This window comes from Anthonomus grandis, chromosome 9, assembly GCF_022605725.1.
Source record: "Anthonomus grandis grandis chromosome 9, icAntGran1.3, whole genome shotgun sequence".
NCBI lineage: Eukaryota > Metazoa > Arthropoda > Insecta > Coleoptera > Curculionidae > Anthonomus > Anthonomus grandis.
This window is the reverse complement of record NC_065554.1, coordinates 12,053,583-12,073,527: the sequence shown is the minus strand read 5'-3', so window position 1 is coordinate 12,073,527 and position 19,945 is coordinate 12,053,583. Positions and strand designations below refer to the sequence as shown.

The 19,945-nt window shown below is 31.4% G+C and overlaps 2 protein-coding genes and 1 long non-coding RNA gene across 5 annotated transcripts in view; 1 reads left to right on the top strand and 2 right to left on the bottom strand.

Moving 5' to 3' along the window:
* Positions 1 to 9,536, bottom strand: part of LOC126740236 (E3 ubiquitin-protein ligase ZNF598) — a 36,627-nt gene extending 27,091 nt beyond the window's left edge. For both annotated transcript variants that reach the window (XM_050446170.1, XM_050446171.1), the window contains exons 1-3: positions 9,266 to 9,536; positions 4,404 to 4,750; positions 4,085 to 4,323 (exon numbers count right to left, since the gene is read on the bottom strand). In XM_050446170.1, the coding sequence (XP_050302127.1) occupies positions 4,085 to 4,323; positions 4,404 to 4,750; positions 9,266 to 9,445 (766 nt within the window). In that variant the 5' untranslated portion in view covers positions 9,446 to 9,536. The remainder of the gene's footprint in view (positions 1 to 4,084; positions 4,324 to 4,403; positions 4,751 to 9,265) is intronic.
* A 2,821-nt stretch (positions 9,537 to 12,357) lies between these two features.
* LOC126740574 (uncharacterized) lies at positions 12,358 to 12,658 on the bottom strand. Its single transcript, XR_007661949.1, has 2 exons — positions 12,467 to 12,658; positions 12,358 to 12,427 (listed from the first exon to the last, which is right to left on the bottom strand). It is a non-coding gene; the product is annotated as an uncharacterized LOC126740574 (long non-coding RNA).
* Positions 12,659 to 13,122: 464 nt separating this feature from the next.
* On the top strand, positions 13,123 to 19,479 carry LOC126740621 (acyl carrier protein, mitochondrial). 2 transcript variants are annotated; one of them, XM_050446724.1, is made up of 4 exons: positions 13,123 to 13,366; positions 18,767 to 18,883; positions 19,042 to 19,187; positions 19,251 to 19,479. In XM_050446724.1, exons 1-4 carry the CDS (start codon positions 13,217 to 13,219, stop codon positions 19,282 to 19,284), a joined length of 447 nt encoding a protein of 148 aa, XP_050302681.1. In that variant the 5' UTR covers positions 13,123 to 13,216; the 3' UTR covers positions 19,285 to 19,479. The 2 variants fall into 2 exon arrangements, with proteins under 2 accessions (XP_050302681.1, XP_050302682.1); XM_050446725.1 differs by lacking the exon at positions 18,767 to 18,883 and adding an exon at positions 18,624 to 18,731.
* The last annotated feature ends 466 nt before the right edge of the window (positions 19,480 to 19,945 follow it).

The window sequence follows — 19,945 nt, the reverse complement described above, 5'->3', positions numbered from 1 at the left end:
CACCGCGGTATTTAAGCTCCACTTTAGTGTATATTTAAGTACATTTAAGTATAGTATATTTAAGCCACAAAATCAGTGGCTTAAGCCTAAAGCGGAACTTAAAGACAACGGTGCATATGGCCATAAATCACTATTTTAGGATAGTTATTGCCTATAATGTTACGCATGTTTTATTATTTAGCTAATATTTTATATACTTTTTTTAGTAGTTTTGTTATAACATATTGAACTTAAATTTGAATAGGTACCCTGTATAGATAAAAACTAGTTATATTCAGTAAAAGTAAGCGATGTATGGATAATGTAATTCAAATGATTTATACGAGGATTTATGAACTTATTATATTTATTATTATTCATTATACTTAGTAATTAAAATGTTTATATAAAAACTGAAAAATCACTGTTTGAATCTTCGGAACTGGAGTCCAAACTTGGATTTATAATAATGGGGTTAACATGAGGTAAAATACCATACTCATTCTCTTCTTCAATAACACTCCGAACACAATTCCTCCATATGTCTGTTTTATTAATTTCTTCTACAACTGCCCTTATAGTTTCTAATACGCAAGTATCGTTAGTTGGAGATTGATTATATTTTCTAATTCGGTCCTTTAAAGTAGCCCAAATCATCTCTATGGGATTAAAAAATACAGTAGTACGGCGGTAAAAGTAATACGGTGTGGCCATTTGCCTCGCAAAGTTTATCGATAACGTATTCTTTTTTAAAATGTTCATTTTTTATGGATTCTAATGAAATTTTCTTTGTGGCATTTTGTGGAATGCTCATATTTTTGCTTTCCATAAATTTAAGAATTTCATCCTTATTTGTGGAATTATTTGGGATTTTTTTATGTAAACGCGAACGACGCGTTGTCCAATCACCGAGTTTTCAGGTAAATTGGGAATCAATTGCTCAGCAAACCAATTTTCAAATAGATTAGCTGCCATGTCCTCATGGTAATCAGCCGACGAATCCTTTATATTTTTGGCCGACAACAACAACGCATTGGGGATGAAGCCGTTATCACCACCTGCGTGTAAAATTATAACACGTTTACCGCGAGAACTTGGTCCACTTAGTGAGCACTTTTTAGTGTCGTCCACCCAACCATACTTAACGACATCATGAGTATCATACCAAGTTTCATCTAGGTAAACTATGTTCCTGTTTAATTGACGGTATTTCTTTATTTTTTCTAAATATTCCTGTCGCCATGTTACAATTCGAGGAGATTCCATAATAACCATCCTTTTATCAAACTTTTTATATTTAAATCCACATTCTACTAATACACAACGTAATGTAGCAAGACTATTATATTTGTAGTCGGGATAATCCGTTAGTAGCTTTCTTTGAATGCCTTCTAATGATGGAACTTTGTTTTCACTATAAAATTAATAAATAGATCGACGAATAACATTTTTGTCGCTATCATCAATTTTTCTAAGTTTTTTATCACATTTTTTTCGTTTTACAGAGTGATCAATGACATTTCCTGCTTTTATCACACTGTAAACGGTGGTACGAGCCGGCTTAGTAAGCTCACAAATTCTTGTTAAAATTTGATTTTGTGAGGCTTCAGGCATTTCACTTTTGAAGCAATTAAAAATATTTAATATTAGCCGCTGTGATTGAACATGTAGGTCTTTATTTAAAAATTCGTTATGATCCGGCCTTTCAGCTTTGTTATCTGACACATCAAAGGGTCTCCGCAATGCCATCTTGGTCGTATAATTTACGAAAATTAACGACAAAAAAACGTATTTAGCAACAAAACCAGCAACACAGCAGCAACAAGAACAACAGCTAAAACAGAACAAAAAACAGCTTATAAAAAGAACTGCCAAAAACTACAAAATAAAACGATAAAGAAACGACAATAAGGGAGCACACTTTTAAGTACCGGCCAAACAGATATTTAAATATAAAATAATAGAAATTAGAAATAAAATATCATCCCCAGCCGCCCGCACATGTAAAACCAGGGCCGGTCCAACAATCAAACCCTCGAGCTCGACTTCGCAATCTTTTTCCTCGTCTGTTACACGATATTGCGCTCTCATCGGCGTATCTTTCTTTGCCAAAAAATTGATCGTTGATCGGTCCGGAGCCTGGTGATTCCGTGGCCAGACAGCCTGAAGTATACCAGGACGGATCCCATATATTTTGTTTATTTTTTTGAGTACCTTGTTGTGGATTCTTAACCGTTCCCCAATTTTAGCGCCGTTCGAATTCATTTTAAATAGACTATACAAATATATATATATATATATATATATATATATATATATTTCTGAAAAAGAAATAAAAGCTAGACTACCTAACCACTAATTACTAATTAACAATAATTATCAGACTTAATCTTAATACCACCTTAATTAAGCTGTTTTACAAGTAGTAATAATAATCTCTCAAAATCTGAACAATTAACAATGCAAAATTAGCTAAGAAAAAACAAAATATATTATTATTAATGACAATGATCAAATGTATTTCAAGTTAATAATCATAAACCAAATTTATATCAAAAAAGCAAAACCCTACAAACTCTTAATAAGAGTCTTAAAATGCAATAGGGAAATTCCCAAAACTTCAATTCCAGTAGAGTTTACTAGCCTCAAGATTCAAGAAGTGTAGTGAAGTACAAATACAAAAAATCCTGAGTTCAATTTTAAAAACTTTTTTTTATTTTTTATGTTTGTATTTGTTTTTATTTCTTATAAAGAAATATGTAGGTAATGCATCGGATTCTAATAATATTTGGTGTTTAAAGATTAATATTTTAGTTAATGATGTAGTTACTATTTCATTTTTATCTGTATGTTATCATAAGTGTTCTTTAATGTGTGTTATTGTACTTAAAATGAGATAAATTTTTCTCTGTGAATTATTGTCTAACCATAGCTGGCATATATTTTTAATCTTTATTTGACGTCTGATCAAGCCGTTAGGCGAAACGCTAAATTTAGTGTAGTTTTTATTGGTTACTAAAGTAATAATATATACTAATAGACGCTACATTTGTGAGACTTTCACTCGAGTTTATTTTCTTCCTTGTTACATATTATTAAAGTCTCTTTGAGAATAATGGGTGAATTTCTTGAATATTGTTTTTGAGATGATAGAAGAAATTTATTTTTAAATAAAAAATTCTGTAAGTTTCACAAAAATTGATTGACAACAAATATTATTCGATAATAATTCTTCATTAATAGTGTTGGCTAACAGAAACAACTCAATTGACGAAAACAAAGAAAAACACAAAGTCACGGTCTCACAACATGTAATAAACGGGCTATACGTGTTTCGCTCTAGTTAGAGCATCATCAGGCCTTTAGAAGCCATCCACACACTTGATAGTTTTTGTTTTGTGTTTTTCTTCGTTTTCGTCAATTTTGTATGTTGGTCTCTTAGAGAATAATGAATGAGATTTTTGGATTAGAAACAACTTAAGATACATTTCAACTTATATACCATGAGTTCCTACAACATAATTTCTTAATAATCTCTTAAAATTATTAATATCACTATTTCTTATTTCAACTAGAATATAAGTAAAATCAATCAACCTTCAAAATAATTAAGATTAATTATTGTGAGCAAAGGATGAGCGAACGCGCGATATATATAGAAAATGTTTATATATAGATGTTTTTGTATAATTTTTGAGATTGTAACTTTATTTATTTTCTTTTCTTTTATTTTTATAGGTTTGTTTTGTGTTTTTTTTTCTTTAAACTATATTTTTCATTGTTTTGCAACTGTTTCCTGTTATTAGGCAAGTTTCTGTTTGGAAATAAAGGCTTATTATTATTAAAATCAATTTTGATTTAGTATTGTGCTTGCTACTGAAAACTTGATTTAATGTATCAGTGCTTGCAAGATTTGGAAAAATATTGCTAAAAAAAAAGTTGAATTTTTCCATTAGTGCAAAAAATATCGTCTCACGATATCCCTAAAAGAAAATGGAGGTGATTTTTTAAATCAACAAGCCCGAAATACTCAAGAAAGCTCACTCAGGGATTTTCACTAAATTGGCTGTTTAACAGCATTACTAAAAAAATCTAGAAAAACTACCTTTTAAATCAATATCAGTTCTAAACACTGCTGCTAGAGGCACACTTTTACACTCTCCCTCTTCGCATAAGAAATGTTCAGCTTTAAAATGTCTAATAAGTTCATCCATACAATTGTAATACTGATTTTTGCCATCTGCGTCGCAAAAGTGACAAAACAAGTGATTTCTCCGCAAATGTCTAAACAGATCATCGCTGTCCATGAAACGCATATCGCAAAATTCACAAAGAGGATGGCCCCTATTATAACAAAAGCAAATACATTTTTCCTGTTAATAAATATTTCCAAAGAATTATTATAACATGCAACATAAAATTACCTATGGGAAGTGTTATTCTTATCCCCTTTTCTTCTATGATACCCCAGCTCGGCTCTAGTATAGCATTTCCTTTCAAAACTGAAAATTTTCAAATGTTCGCTGCAGATATCACAATAAAACATCTCATGTTCCCTTCTCATGTGATCCCTGAGCTGTACAAATGATTTAAAAGACCAGTTTTGTCCATTTCTTTCGCATATGTGGCACTTATGCTCAAGGAGTTTTTGATAGGCCTTTTGAATCTCTGTTGTGCAAAACAGTATGCCAAATTTAGCTTCTTGAAGGTTAGAACGTTCATAGCGTGGGTAGATAATGGAGTAAGGCTCAATGTTTTTGGTAAAGATGACCTAAATGGTGGGATTATGTTAAATACTTTCTGAATAATTCAGTTTTCTTATGCTTAATTTTAAACAAAAAACGTCTAGTTTTAATTTAACAAGTCAATATAGCATAGGTCCATACTATATTTTTGAGGGAGGTACCTTAAAATTAGAGAAAAAAGTAAAAGGTTTAAGAGAATTATCTCAATACAATGTATGCAATGGTCTTAACAAAAGGGTGACTGTACAAGTAGGATTATTAAGTTATTTAAACACAATTATGTAAATCAATTTTTTTCCTCTACTATATTATTTGTAACTGTGTAATGTTTTGGGATTAATCAATGATAGAAATAATATATAATGATAGAAATAGTTGGAAATAATATATGTATAAAATTCAATTTAAAAGACTGATAAAGGTCTTATTATATTGTATATGCGCTGGGTGAATAATACATGAAAACTTCTATCTAATGTCAATTCTGAGTTTCAATGGTTCTTCTTTCTATATATATTTTAGTTGTTCAACATTTTATTGCTTAGTGTGTTGTATATATGAATATATTTTTGAGCTTTAGCAAAAGGATTCTTAACAAACCATTAAAAAATGTGCTCTTGATGCTTTCAAGATTTTGAATATAATTATATACAAAATCTCATAGAATAGATGAATTCTGCAAATGCCTTATATTTAATTACTCCTTATATTCTTACTCCATATCTTGAATGTGAAAATGAATTCTAAGAGAGCAGTCAAATATTAGTCCCAGCCCCTTATATCAATTTGATCCTAATAGCATTTTATCTTGAACTCTGTAATATGTGACAAATGCAATTTTTCTTTAAGGTATAAGGTATGGGAAACCCCACAACATTTATAGATGTTTATGTGCAACAGCATCATTTTGACAATCCAGTGAGATATAAAGAAATAAGATTAGTTAAATGAGGTGAGCTAAAAGTTCTTCTGTGTTATATTTAATAGAAAATACCATAAAAATTACTATTAAAATGTCAGCCATTTAAGTCATATCATATAATAGAAATTTATAAAGAAACATTCAAAAGAAATTACCATTGTACAGATAACATAGAAATTTAGCAATCATTTACTTTAATTAAACTAAATTAAAATACCATATCCCTATATAGCTAAAGAAAAAATCACAATATCAAATACACTCATCTTAATAGAAAAAAAATTAAATTTATGTCAAATAATACTACAATACTTAGACGATCTCAAAGAACTCAGTGGTTTAATAGACTTCCATGAATTGCTCCATTTGTGGGGTAATTGCTTTTATTTTGGTGTATGTGTAGATCTAAATTTTCAATAATAAATATAGATAGGAATGTTACTATCTTAAGATTGATAAACCAATCTTTACAATCATCCTTAGACCAAATATTGGATAGAGCAAGAATATGTACTGCTGTTATACAATAAAACCAAAAAAATATTGGGTTAACAGTAAAGGTACCTGTAGTGATATTTTTTACTTCTGTTTTTGTTTGAAGTTGAAAAGTTTAGGAACTGAAACAACATGAATTGTCGCAAGGGTCCATTCTTGGGCCGATTTTTGGTGAATGCTAATGACAACATGACCTCTCTGATTGCTGTCCCAAAAAATGTGTTAAGCATATAACTTTCTGAGACTCACACATACACACAATACCAGGAATAATGGTTCCATTGTGGCACCATATTGGATGTTCTAGAGCACCACTTGGCTCTCTAGAACTCATAATGGAGTTCTCTTATTATGGAGTTAAGTTCTGTCATGCATTGTCTGTCTCTGTGAAGGATCAGCCACTGACTGTATTTAAGATAAGAATTAAAGAATTTAAAACTGAGGAATGCAAACTGAATTATCAGATGTTTCACTTAAATTTCCTTAAATGTTTGGCATTTAAGGATGATGGAGTCTATCCTCCAAGGGGTTTTGACCATAACCTGCTGCTCTCTAGATATACTGAACGGTCACTTGCAAAGAGGAGAGAAATGCATTCGGTGAAATTCTTGTTTAATTTACTTAACCATAAAATTGACTGCCCATCCCTTTTGCAACGGATTTGCTTTCATATACCACGCCCAGGATCCAGACAGTGTCCAGCTTTTAACTTGGACACAGCCAGGTCCAACATTCTGTACCAGAGTCCTATTCACTTTATGTGTCAAAACTTTAACACTATTGCTGATTCTTGTGACATTCACCATGACGATTTTGCACTAATCTTGAATCACCTGCGTATGGTCAGTGGGGGAGGCTAGGTTATTTAGTTTTTAGTTATTTAGTTTTTAGCTTGAATACATTTATTTACTCATTTTTTTTTTGCTCTTTTGATTTAAATTAATTCTTGATTCTTATCCTAATTTAGTGTTGATTTTTTATTATTTATTTTCTCAAGTTCACTACTTTTTTTTTTTTTATTATATGGCAATTCTTTTATAGTTCTTTTATAGTTTAGTTGCATGAATCTAATACAATTCATGCATTCGTACATTTATATATTTAATTGATTTTCCTGTAACTGGGTATATGTAACCTGTTGGAAATAAAGCTTATTGTTATAAAATTAACACAATGTGGGATAGATGATCAGAACATAGAAACAGTACTGGAGGGGAATAGAAGCTACTTTCTTTATTAATTTCTTAAGCCTTTCTGGTTAAAACAGTGCAATTCGATTAAAATAACTTGATGTATTTTTGTGAACAAGAAAATGTTATTTTAGGATTTCTAGGAACATTATGTGGGAACAACAAATGATTGTCCCTCACCTCCCATGCCATCTATTATTTGGCATTGGCCCCATCCTTTTAAAGATAAATAATGCATGTAACTGGTACTAGATGGCTCTAAAAGCCTTTTACAATTTAAAATAGACTAATAAAGGACTTTGGGTTAGAGTTTGATTTATATTTAAAATTTGGTGTTCAATTATGTGAATAATTGTAGATTTCATGGTTAATAACACAGCATTATTTATTATCAAGATGACCTAAATTATGGTAGATTCTGATAATGATCAGACCATTGGCAACACTGAACTGAGGGTACATTTTATCATTTGAGGAATTCCTTTGATTTAGTATTATTTTGTATTATCACAATATTAATCATATTAATCTATGACTAAGATTTTCAACTAATAAATATTTATATTTTACATTAATTTATTTTTGTCACTTTGTATTTTAGCAAGCATAAGAATAAGCAGAATAAGTTTTTAACCAGTTCATATACAGAGCAACTAAATTTAAGGGGTACATTTGTCTGTGCACATAAAAAATAAAAAATGGTGACAAGCAATGTAAAGTTATAGTTATAAAAGTTGTAATAGTATATGTAATAGTTATTAAAGTTAAGTATCCAGAACCATTACTAATTTTATACCTTGGAATGAGTTCCAAAAAGTGGCAGAAAAAGACAAACTGATAATGTGATGGATAGAAATATCAAGACATTGTTGGTGCAAGATCCATCTATTAGTGATTCTCAAGTTAAAAAGTAGTTGGGACATGTTTTATATTGGTAAGCACTATAAAACAAACATTTACTTAAACATTTTCTTTACTATAAAACAAGCTTCCTGGTTTATACAGTAGAATAAATGAAGAAACCCTTCATCTCAATGACAAAACAGAGATACAAGACCTTGATTTGTCAAAGAGCAGCTCTAAAATGAACAATTTAGGTATTCATCGACCTGATAAAATCCATAGGATACAAGTAACTCTTTAACACTAACTCTAAACCTTTTGTAATTTTGAAGTCACCTGATCCCGAATGGTAAATGATTAAAAAGTTTTCTGCTATCTTAAATGACAGACCTTTTAGTCAAAGCTGAATGAGGGATTGATAAACTAAGTTGGTGAGAACTTCAGGTAAGGTTAGTGTTTGGTGCAAAAATGGTGACACTATGTTTCCTATACATAAGGCAGACTGTTCCCATAATAAAAATACATGCTAATGTCAAAAAAGTCCACCACTGACAAAATATGGATGACATGACAAATATGGAGTCTCTAGAAGCCAGGTTATAGATATAATGAGATATAATGCACTGCTCATCTGCAGCACAAAAAGTGAGTTAAAGAGTATTGTTGAAACATGAACCCCAGAAGCAAATCCCATATCTTGAGGCCCTTTAGTTGTCACCTAAAGGCAAATCAAATCTTGGAAATGGAGTTAATTAACCATAGCAATGTCTCACTATATAAATGCATATCACTTGTTGCCTAAAAATTATATTAGAATAAAAAATATATATTAGTAATGAAAAGAAATCACAAATTACCTAAGATAAGGATTTTGGTACACTTTTTTTATTAACACAGATATACACTTACTTGTATGTCTATTTGCTTGTTTAGTAGGTTGGGTTTAAGTTAGTTGTAATAACCACTTTGGGTAAAACATTACATAAGTACCACCCCTAGTTCACAATGAGTGAACTTAGATTAATAAACAAATTAAGATTTAATAACCTTTATTAATATAATTAGAGCTGAAATCAGCATAAAATAAATACCTTGGGTAATTCCCTCCTACATATGGGACATTCATTTTGCTTACACAAAATCCTCATTCTGGTGGAGCATTCAAAACAGACTGCATGATCGCAAATGCCTATAGAATAGATCTCGACTTTTTTGTAGCAAACCACACAAAGTTCAGAGTCGCTGGTATTGCTCACATTATCAGTTGCCATCCTGTTCAATTATTTGAAATTAAACAAAAATTATAAAATTTGGAAATTTGGCACGTTCTATTTTCACCTTGGACTGAGTTGCTCGTTTATGTCAAAAACGTTCTACTGTCAAATGGTAACATGTCATCAACGTCATGGTGAAATTCCATGACAATAATATACTGTGAAATATCGATAGCGCGCCCAGCTCTAAAGAACAAATTGTTATGTATTAGGGTCGACTTCCACTTAGCAAATGTACGCCGATTTAACTCCAAAAAAATGTCGTTCGTCTTCAGAGATCCCGAATTGCAAAGTCTAAACTTTAACATCGTGTAATTGTGTCCAAAACAAGCCTTAATATTCTTTATAAACATAGATCGAGAAACGCTTCGTTTTTGAAATACAGGGTGTTAAAGTTTTAAGAAAAAACACGTTTTTTGTATAACTTATTTATTATCACGATAAAAGAGAGGAACCTCACGTTTGTGAAATTTGAGAAAAGTAAAAGTGGGGCTCACAGAACACAAATATATAGAGAAGTGATGGTTGCATACAAACTGATCGAAATTCTTCTGACAAATCTGCTAGCGTCCTCTCGCTTAGCAACGGAAACTATTGTAACTAACTTGACAGTTTGACGTAACTAATTGGACCAATCAAAATGGTAGAAAGGGGTGGCCAAATTAAGGCGGGAAAATTCAAATTTTATTTAATCAGAAATCTTATGTTATTATTTAATAGCAATATCCAAACCAAACACCTTATCATAAAGGTTACTTTTTTTAGCATCAGATATTGATCAGGATAAAATAAGTTCCTCAGCTTTATTTTACATATCTAAATGAGTTAATGTATTCCAATAATCAGTTAACAATAGTGTACAAGATATCACCAATTTCAAAATGGAAATAAAACAATGTTTTTCTTTAATACATCTTTTATTTAATTTTCCTGAAAAATAATTACTTAAAATTATATACAGTAGAACCCCGATTATCCGTGCGCGCGTTATCCGAGCGGCGGATTCTCCGTGCGGCATTTTAAATTGATCATCCGTGATATCGGATTATCCGTGGCTGACGGCTCGAGATTGACAGCGCCGGCGCCGCCTGAATGCTGAAACCGTGCAAATGCTCGTCTCGGGGAATCCCCAAGTTTCTTTCGGGGAATCCTTCGTTTATGTTTTTACCTGTTATTTTCGCCAACTGGCGAGTATTGGCGACCGGCGACCGGCTCATCGCTTATTAGTTAAACGTAAACAGGCGCACAAAATGCAGCGTACGGGTGCTAATGAAAAGCGTAAACGCAATGTTTTAACTATTGAACAAAAAATGGAAATTTTGAAACAGTCTGAAAATAACATAAGTATTGCTATTTTGGCTAAAACATATAATATTGGAAAACAAACGGTTCGTGACATTGTGAAGAAAAAATCCCAGTTACAGAGCTTTGTAGCAAAATCGGATAGTGCAAAAGCTATTTCTGACAGGAAATCTCTAAAAGAGTCTACGTTTCGAGAACTTGATGATGCTATGACCAAGTGGTTCTTGCAGAAAAGATCAGTGGGGGTTCTGATATCAGGACCTATGTGTACTAGGCAAGCTGAAAAGTTTCACAAGCAGTTGAAAATTAAAGGCAACTTCTCGGCATCTTCTGGTTGGCTTTACAGATTTAAAAAACGTCATGGAATACGAGAATTAGCTGTTCAAGGGGAGAAATTAAGTGCTAATGATGTAGCTATGGTAGAATTTTGCTATGATTTGGAAAATCTCATAATAGAGCATGACCTAAAACCTGAGCAGGTGTACAACGGAGATGAAACTGGACTCTATTGGAAAGCAATGCCGAGAAGGACACTTGTTGTAGCCTCAGAAACTAGTGCACCAGGTTAGCGTTACATACATATTTTTTTACGTATAAAATATTTCTCAAAGTTGTATTTTTTTTTAGGTTTTAAAGTAAGCAAAGACCGTTTAACAGTTTTATGCTGTGCTAATGCCTCAGGAACCCATAAGCTTAGGTTAGCCGTCATTGGAAAATCCAAAAATCCTAAAGCTTTTAAAAATATAAAAAGATTGCCTGTGGATTATTATAATCAAAAGGCAGCTTGGATGAATCGAGTAATTTTTAAAAAGTGGTTTTTCGAAAAATTTATACCTCAAGTTGGAGCTTATCTCAAAGAAAATAATCTTCCACCAAAGGCTGTACTGTTACTGGATAATGCGCCATCGCATCCTGATGTAGAACAACTAAAGTCAACAGATGGGAACATATTCGTAGCATATTTTCCTCCAAATGTAACATCTATTGCCCAGCCAATGGACCAAGGTGTTATAGAGACCATGAAGAGACTTTACAGAAAAGACCTCATGCTGCAACTGTTGGGAGAAGATGACATTGTGGGATTTTGGAAACGTCTAAATTTGAAAGAAGCAATTTATGCTGTAGCTCGTGCTTGGAGTGATGTGAAAGTGGATCACATTAAAAAATCATTTTATAAAATATTGACTTTAGAACATGAAGACGGTTCTGAAGATAAAAATCACTTAAATGAAGGTGAGCTGTCCGTCGGAAATATAGCAACTATTGCCTCACAAATCAAAGGTTTAGAAGAAATAGACAATAAAGAAATACAAGAATGGATAGAATGTGATCACCAAGAAACAGGGTATCAGATCATAGATGACGATTATCTACATAACAAGAGCTCTGCAGAAAGTTCTGACAAAAGTAGTGATGAGAATGAGAGTTCTGATAAAAATGATTGCGTCATTACGACGAGTCATCGAGAAGCAAGGGATGCAGTAAACATACTTATTCAATATTTTGAAGAACAGCCTGTAACTGATGACATTCATGTACTTCAGCTTAGAAAAATGAAGGAAATTATAGGGTGTAGAAGTTACGAGGCCCAAAAACAAACAAAAATTAGTGATTTTTTTATATATGTACATATGTATGTATATACATATAATATGTAATATAATATGTATGTATAACCTACATAATATTTTTTATAATGTATGTATACGTTTATACATAGCAAATACATTATGTCTAAATAGGTAATAAAACATTTTTTTTTGTTGCATTATGTTTTATCACGTTGTTTCTTTTCGTCTGGCACATGTATTTGTTTAAATAAATTATGTATTAAAAAAATAAAAATGAGTCTTTGGATTATCCGTGTTTTCGATTATCCGGCGAAGGCTCGGTCCCGGCTGGCCCGGATAATCGAGGTTCTCATAGTATACAATAATTCATTATAACAGATATTATATAAATTAGAATTAATCTAAAAATATTTAAAAGTATTTTGTTAGCACTGAACTATGCCAACCCAAACAGATTAGAAAATATTGTAAAGATTTTTCTTATCATACATGTAAAGACATTACTCCAATATCCTGATATATATGACCTGATGGGGTAATAAAGGATTTTTTGTATTTAACATTTGAGCAATAACCTCTAATAACATATTATGGCTGGTTTTTCTCAACACAGGTAGCTCGTCATAATGATTCTAAATCCTCAAATTTATAAATCTCGATCCATGTTTTATTTCAGTCAACGAAACAATTCCAATTTGAAGTGGAATTGATCGCAAGAGTGTATACGCACCTTCTTATGATCTTCGCGTATACGAAAAATACGTTTGCGTTAAATATTCGGTTGCGTAATGTTAAATGTCATTTGTCATTTACTTTGACACTTTAGTAATTTGGGCTATTTTTTAATTTTTATTATCCCTTCTTTTTGGGAATTTTCTCAATATTCCTATCAAAAATGTCGGCTTTAGCGAGAAATATTCGCAATTTATCCAGAACCGCCTCGTATCTACGATGCTTTTCGACCAGATCCACAATTTTAGCTGTAAATAAATTAAATCTTCAACCCAGGCTTCAAAATAAGGGAGTTTTGGCCACCACTGTCCAGGTACTTAAAAAAAGTTAAATACCTACCTACTTATTTAATTTGATAAATTGAGAAATATATTTAGAGAACCTAAAAGGCAGAATTTTTGTATATCTTGTTGTTTCTTCTTTGTCTGTGGGCACTGCTCCATTTAATTACATAACTTACATGTTTAACCTCACTTTATATGCCCCACACATTTGCAAACACTATGGGAAATGGGCGCTTGTCTAATTATTGAAACATTCATGGGGTATCAGTAAGTATTGTTTTGAGATATTTTCTCTGTGCAGATTTTTCCAATGCAATACTATGCTGCTTTTTTTATGAGTTAATATAATGTATTTTTTTTAAACAGTAAATTGGGATGGATGGTATACCTCATAAATACCTATAATGCCTCTTCAACAATAGAATAATCACTTCAATTTTATTTTTTAAGTTTTGTTGATAAGGTATCAAAAAGTTAATAGTCTATCAAAACAGCTTTTCATGTTTTTTTTTAAATTGTTTTCTAACATAAAAATTTTGTTACAGCACATTTATTATATCTTATTAAAAACTAGTACTAGAGTAAAACTTTCTTAAGTTTAATGGCTCATCCAATAAAAGTATATATTTCAACTAATCAGATATTTTTTATTGATATGATACTTTTGATACCTATAGTTTTTGCCATATTAAGGAAGTTGTTTTAAAAATGAATCCAAGGTAATAAAGACTTGCATGATTCTTATTATACTTGTATGGTTGTGATAAAACCTGTGGTAAGTCAAACAATTTTCAGTGGAAAAAAATAAGGTGCTTGCTATTGTTAAACACAACAATTTAACAGCACACTCTCGGAAGAGCATGAAGTGAAAATGAAAGAAAAAAAGAAAGAACGAAAATGTGCTATATTACGTAAGAATAATCTTGTGTACAAGCATCCTACAAGCTAAAAAAACAAAACAAAAATACAATTTTAAACACAAGAAGACAAAACTTTTTGAACATACTTGATTTAAAGATAACTAAATAAAACAATCAATTACTAAATAAAAGTAAACTTGTTGACAAAACTAGAGCAGAAAAAAAAACTTTCCAACATGTCCAAGGTTAAAACCTATCATTAAAAAAGTCATCCAGGTTATAATATGCCTTAGCCAATAAAAGCGACTTTAATTCTCTTTTAAATTTCTTAACATCCAATATATGTCTAACACATAGAGGAACATGATTGTAGATTTTTTTACTTATGTAAATTAATGAGTTTTTGGTAAGGGAAGACGTAGGAATAGGTAGGGGAACATCATTTACACGACGAGTCAAATGGCCAGTGTCAGAGGGTAGTTTGGGAATTTTGTGAATAAGAGCAGCTGTTTCTAAGATAAAGAGTGAAAAAAGAGTTAGGATTTTTTCAGAAATGAAGAGGGGTTTGCAAGAATCTCTTAACTTAGCAGAATACAGGTATCTAACTGCTTTTTTTTGAATAACAAAGACAATGTTAAGTAGTCCCTTATTGGTTAAACCCCAAAAAGGCAAGCCATACCGAATATGAGATTCAATTAGTGAAAAGTACACTGAACGTGCAACCACCCCTCCCAGCTCTTGTTTTGCCATTCTTACTGCAAAACATCCAGAAGATAATTTCCCAGCTAAATCTAAAATATGATCTTCAAACAGAAGGCGACCATCAATGGTAATTCCTAGGAACTTGCAGCACTCTTTATTCTGCAAGAGGGAATTTTCGTCAAACATCAGACCCTGAATATCGCACTTAAATCCCATAATAGACATCTTTCTTACATTACACAAGCCTGTTGGAAGTACACCACCCTGATAAAATCTGAAGCTGAAGGGAACGCCGCATTTTAGGGATCTAGAAGCAGACAAACGCCCAGACACTGTAACCTTCTGAGTGTGATTTGATAGATAGGACTCAAGCCATCGCAATGCTACGCCCCTAAAACCATATTTATCGAGCTTAGATAACAGTATTCCATGATCCACACAGTCAAATGCTTTGGATAGATCACAAAACACTGCCGCCGATGACTCTCCAGAATTCAAGGACACATAGACACTCTCCAAAAAGCTAAAAACAGCATCATGAGTCCCTTTACCCGCTTGAAATCCAAACTGATTTGCAGACAAAATGCCATTATGATGTAAAAAGGACAAAATTCTGTTTTTTGCAAGTTTTTCAACTATCTTAGAGAGGGTAGACAAAATAGAAATGGGGCGGAAATTACAAGGCTGATCTAAATCTCCACCCTTATGAAGAGGGATAACCACTGCCTCTTTTAAACATGAAGGAAAAATGCCAATATGTAAAGAATTGTTTATGGCAGAAACTAAAGCATTTAAGGTTGAATCAGGCTAAAAGAGTAACAACCTCGAAGATATCCCATTAGCTCCAGATGATTTATGGTTTTTTAGGTGTTTGATTTCATTTTTTACTTCAGTAAGATTGACAGGATGAAAGAAAAATGAATGCTCAACCGACACTTGTTGAAGATAGTGTACGGGATCAATTTTACTATGAATGCCCTTGAGCAAGAGTGTCAGCAGAATTAAAAGAATTAAGAAATATTGAATCCAAGCAATATTATTCACTACAGGAATATTTTTCAGCATTTTAGGGAGTCAACTTTTGTATTATTTTAATATGTCGGGCCTTATTATACCTAATCCTTATTAGTTTTGACAATTCTTGTAAAGTTTAATTTCATAAGCCATTTGGAGCCTTAATTTATCTTTTATTGTAATAAGAATTTTTCTTTGTCTAAATATATTTTTTATACTTAATTTTATTACCTATTCAAACATATAATGTAATGTCTATTTTGAAAATATATAATTGAATTTGGAAAAAAAATCACTTCTACATATACAATATCTTCAGAGACATAATAAATATATCTAAAGACTGAAGCTCATGGTTTGTTACTCTAAACATACTTTCAAAGGAACACACTAACAGGAACCTATGCTGAACTCTTCTAAGGAATCTGAATATACCTACTTGGACATGTCCAAATCTCTTTTATTTAGGTAATACAGGGTGTTAAAAAAATAATTAGAATGATAGAAAGAAAGAAAGAAAATGTGCTATATTACGTAAGACAACAAAACCTTGTGTACAAGCATCCTAAAAACTAAAAAATTCCAAATTCACTTTAAATTTCAAATTTCAAACAAACAACATCTAAAACACTTTACCATAAAATTTACACGCATTACCAAAATTAATCATAACAAAACAGATTGAGAAAAAAAAAAGCATCTTGTTGATAAATTTCATTAAAAAATAAGTAAAGCTGTCAATAAAACAGAATTTAGAAGAAGTAAATTAAATTATTTAACAGGAAACAAAACTAAAACACTAAAATGATGTCAGAGCACAGGTTAAAAGGTATCATTAAAAAAATCGTCAAGGCTATAATATGCCCTGAATAATAAAAGTGATTTTAATTTCTTTTTGAATCTCTTAACTTCTAAAATTTGTCTGATACATAGAGGAACATGGTTGTAAATTTTTTTGCTAAGGTATATAAGTGAGTTCTTGGTGAGGGAGGATGTAGGGATTGGTAAGGGAAAATCGTTAACCTGGCGAGTCATATGACCAGTGTTAGAGGGAGGTTTAGGACATTTATGAATAAGAGTAGCTGTTTCTAAAATAAAAAGAGAAAAAAGAGTTTTTTGAGATATAAAGAGAGGTTTACAAAAATCTCTTAACCCAGCGGAACATTATAATCATTAATGAATATTCCATGAAACGGGTTATAGCTATTTAGTACAAAATGTTTATCATCAATCGTTAGATGATTGTTATATAAAATATACTTGAAGGAATCATTGGTTTTGTTAACATAAAGATATATAAATATTGTACATTTTGTAGATATTAAGCTTGATATAATTCTCAATAAAAATTCTTGTTCATAGTGAGACCATAATTGAGTTGTATCAGTAGAGAACATTGGGTCATTTTATATCTAGAGATGCCACATTGTTTACATACAAAAGAATTAAGATAGACAAGAACAAGACAGAGCCTCTCTTTAAAATAGAGAAAAAATTGAAACAAATCAAAATATACCTACTTTATCATAAAACCTATGTATGAAGCAAAACAATCAAAGAATCTTTTTATTTGATAGGATTGATTTAACTACCACTCCTGAAATCAAAGCTGAAAAGTTTATTCATGATTTATGAAAAGTCATAAAATATCTCAGCTGCTATGACCCAGCTTTGAGTCCTGGATAAAGCATCTCTATGCAAACATCCAAACAAACATTGCATTATTTGTGCTTCTGAAGTTTGGCTTCCGAGAAGCTACAAGCACAAATTCACTTCCAATGTTCAGTTCAAATGCTTTTTCTTAAGAAAGTTAATAATTTCTAAATTGTCAAGATCTTGTCAGTAAAAGGAGTTGAAGAAATTTTTAGGAAAAACTACTTATTAAGAGCAGTCAGACCTCACTGTTAGTGATAAGGCCAAATATTAATGGGAAGGAATAGGAGGATGTTTGAGGTATTGTGCTTCAAAGGACCATAATGTGTTATATGGTCACTCTAAGTGTGTTAAGAAGCAAAAGAGATTTACAGAAATAACCTTTAAAGGTGACATGTCGAAAGCAAATCAGGTTCTATAAATTGCATAAAGCTGAAATAGAATACTCATTCACTTCCGATTTCAACCTAATCAGAACAATAGCATAGAAGTTATTACAGTCATTTGGACCTTAAAACTTAAAGTGTGAAATATTTTTCAAAATTCATTAATGGTATCTGAGATAATCCCAATTTAAAATTTACAAATAACTGAATACATAAATCCATATTCTAAACTAGTAAATGAATACTATATTGCCCTGTATAGAGTCAATTATCTTTAATAGAATTAAAAATGCAAATTTAAAACTAAGCAAAGAGGTATAGATACATCATGAATACATTGATGTATCAAAAAAGACATTTTTTCAAGATGTCAAAAACTTTGACATCTTGAAAAAAATAGGAAATTTCATTATTTGTAGAATGATAAATAATAAAATAATGACAAACAGTTTTCCTAAGTTTATAAGAGATACTCCTTGATTTGTTATATTCATTGCAATGATCTGTTTTTTTTAAACAAAAATACTTGGGTCAGAGCTTGTCAGTTGCAGGTTTCTAGTTCCTTTAATAAGTATTTTTCTTATTTGTACCTGAATAAACTTAGAATTATAATAAATTAATTTAGCCTGAGATAAATTTTGAAATAATTTTTGTTATATATTATCCCCCAGTCAAGATATTACTCACCTGAAGTAATAAAACCAAAACCAACAAAAGCAGAGATCCAAGAGCGGGTTTTAAAAGTGGTTTCCTCCTACGATAAAGTGACAGCCAATAAGGTATACTTCCAATAATTCAGTTCTTTCTATTTCAGAGACTCTCGTCCCCTCATGAGCGAAGTTACAGTGCTAAACCGCCACTGACTTTAAACCTTATATCTGACAGAGTACTGTTAGTTTTAAAACTGTTTGATAAAGTCAATCCCGATAAGGTACAGTAATTTTGCTTATGATGGTGGTGTGATGGACATGTTGAGCAAAAGCAATGTTTAGTAGTTTCATTGGGTTTGCTCACATACCCATATTAGAGTTTTTAAATCATTATATTCTTAGTGTTAGATATGTGTTCTCTATTGAAAATTCATTTTAGCTCACATTGGAATCACATTTCATCAATGATTTAGGATTAGACAGTTTGGACCATGTAGAAGTAATAATGGCGATTGAAGACGAATTCGGCTTCGAAATTCCTGATATTGATGCAGAAAGGCTACTGAGGCCTGCAGATATTGTTAGGTAAGTACCAGACACTTTTTTTTAAGCAATCTGTTGTTTTCTGACTATCATATCAATTTGTAGGTATGTTGCTGATAAAGAAGATATTTATGAATAAAATTTCCTAGCTGCAACCTAATTTAGAGTATCTTTAAATTTTGTTTATGTTAGGAATCTAATTATAATTATTGTAAAGTCTTATTAATTAGCAGACCAGTTAGGGTTTGTTTTTATTTTTGGTGAACCCAGCTATGAAATGATATGCCTGAAAGCTCTGAAGTTTTGTTAAAATAAAAATTTTAAAGACCCACAATTGTTCTTTCTTTCCGGTTTTTTTCATGAGTATATTAATTTTAATCATTATATTTTTTTTAAAATAGAACATTGATTTTTGATGTTTCATATTTTAAAAATAAGCTAGTATAGTCAAAGTCAAAATAAGGTTTATTACCAAAAGACAAAGTCTTCTTGACAAAGCAATAATAAAATATAAAATATTCTTAAGTAAAAATAAAATGTCAAAACCTAACTTGAAAATTAAACCTAAAAGAATCAAGAGCTGCCAGAAGATGATTTAGATCGCAGAAACGATTTCTGATGAAAAATTCTCAGAATGATGAATAGATAAATGCATGGGCAGCTATTTTTACAGGGACCATACTTTTTTGAAGGAACTTTGACAGGACAGCGTTATCCTGACTTTTTAGCAGACGACTTGATTGCAGCACCGGTGACACTGATGAAAACAGGATGCTGCAATTGTTAGAAGGTTCCTAGAT

Excerpts from the sequence above, each read along its gene's own strand:
- LOC126740621 (XM_050446724.1), top strand. The coding sequence starts at position 13,217 with ATGTCGGCTTTAGCGAGAAATATTCGCAATTTATCCAGAACCGCCTCG. Across the intron at positions 13,367-18,766 it reads TTTTGGCCACCACTGTCCAG|AGACTCTCGTCCCCTCATGA; the intron begins GTACTTAAAAAA and ends TTTCTATTTCAG. Across the intron at positions 19,188-19,250 it reads AGGCCTGCAGATATTGTTAG|GTATGTTGCTGATAAAGAAG; the intron begins GTAAGTACCAGA and ends ATCAATTTGTAG.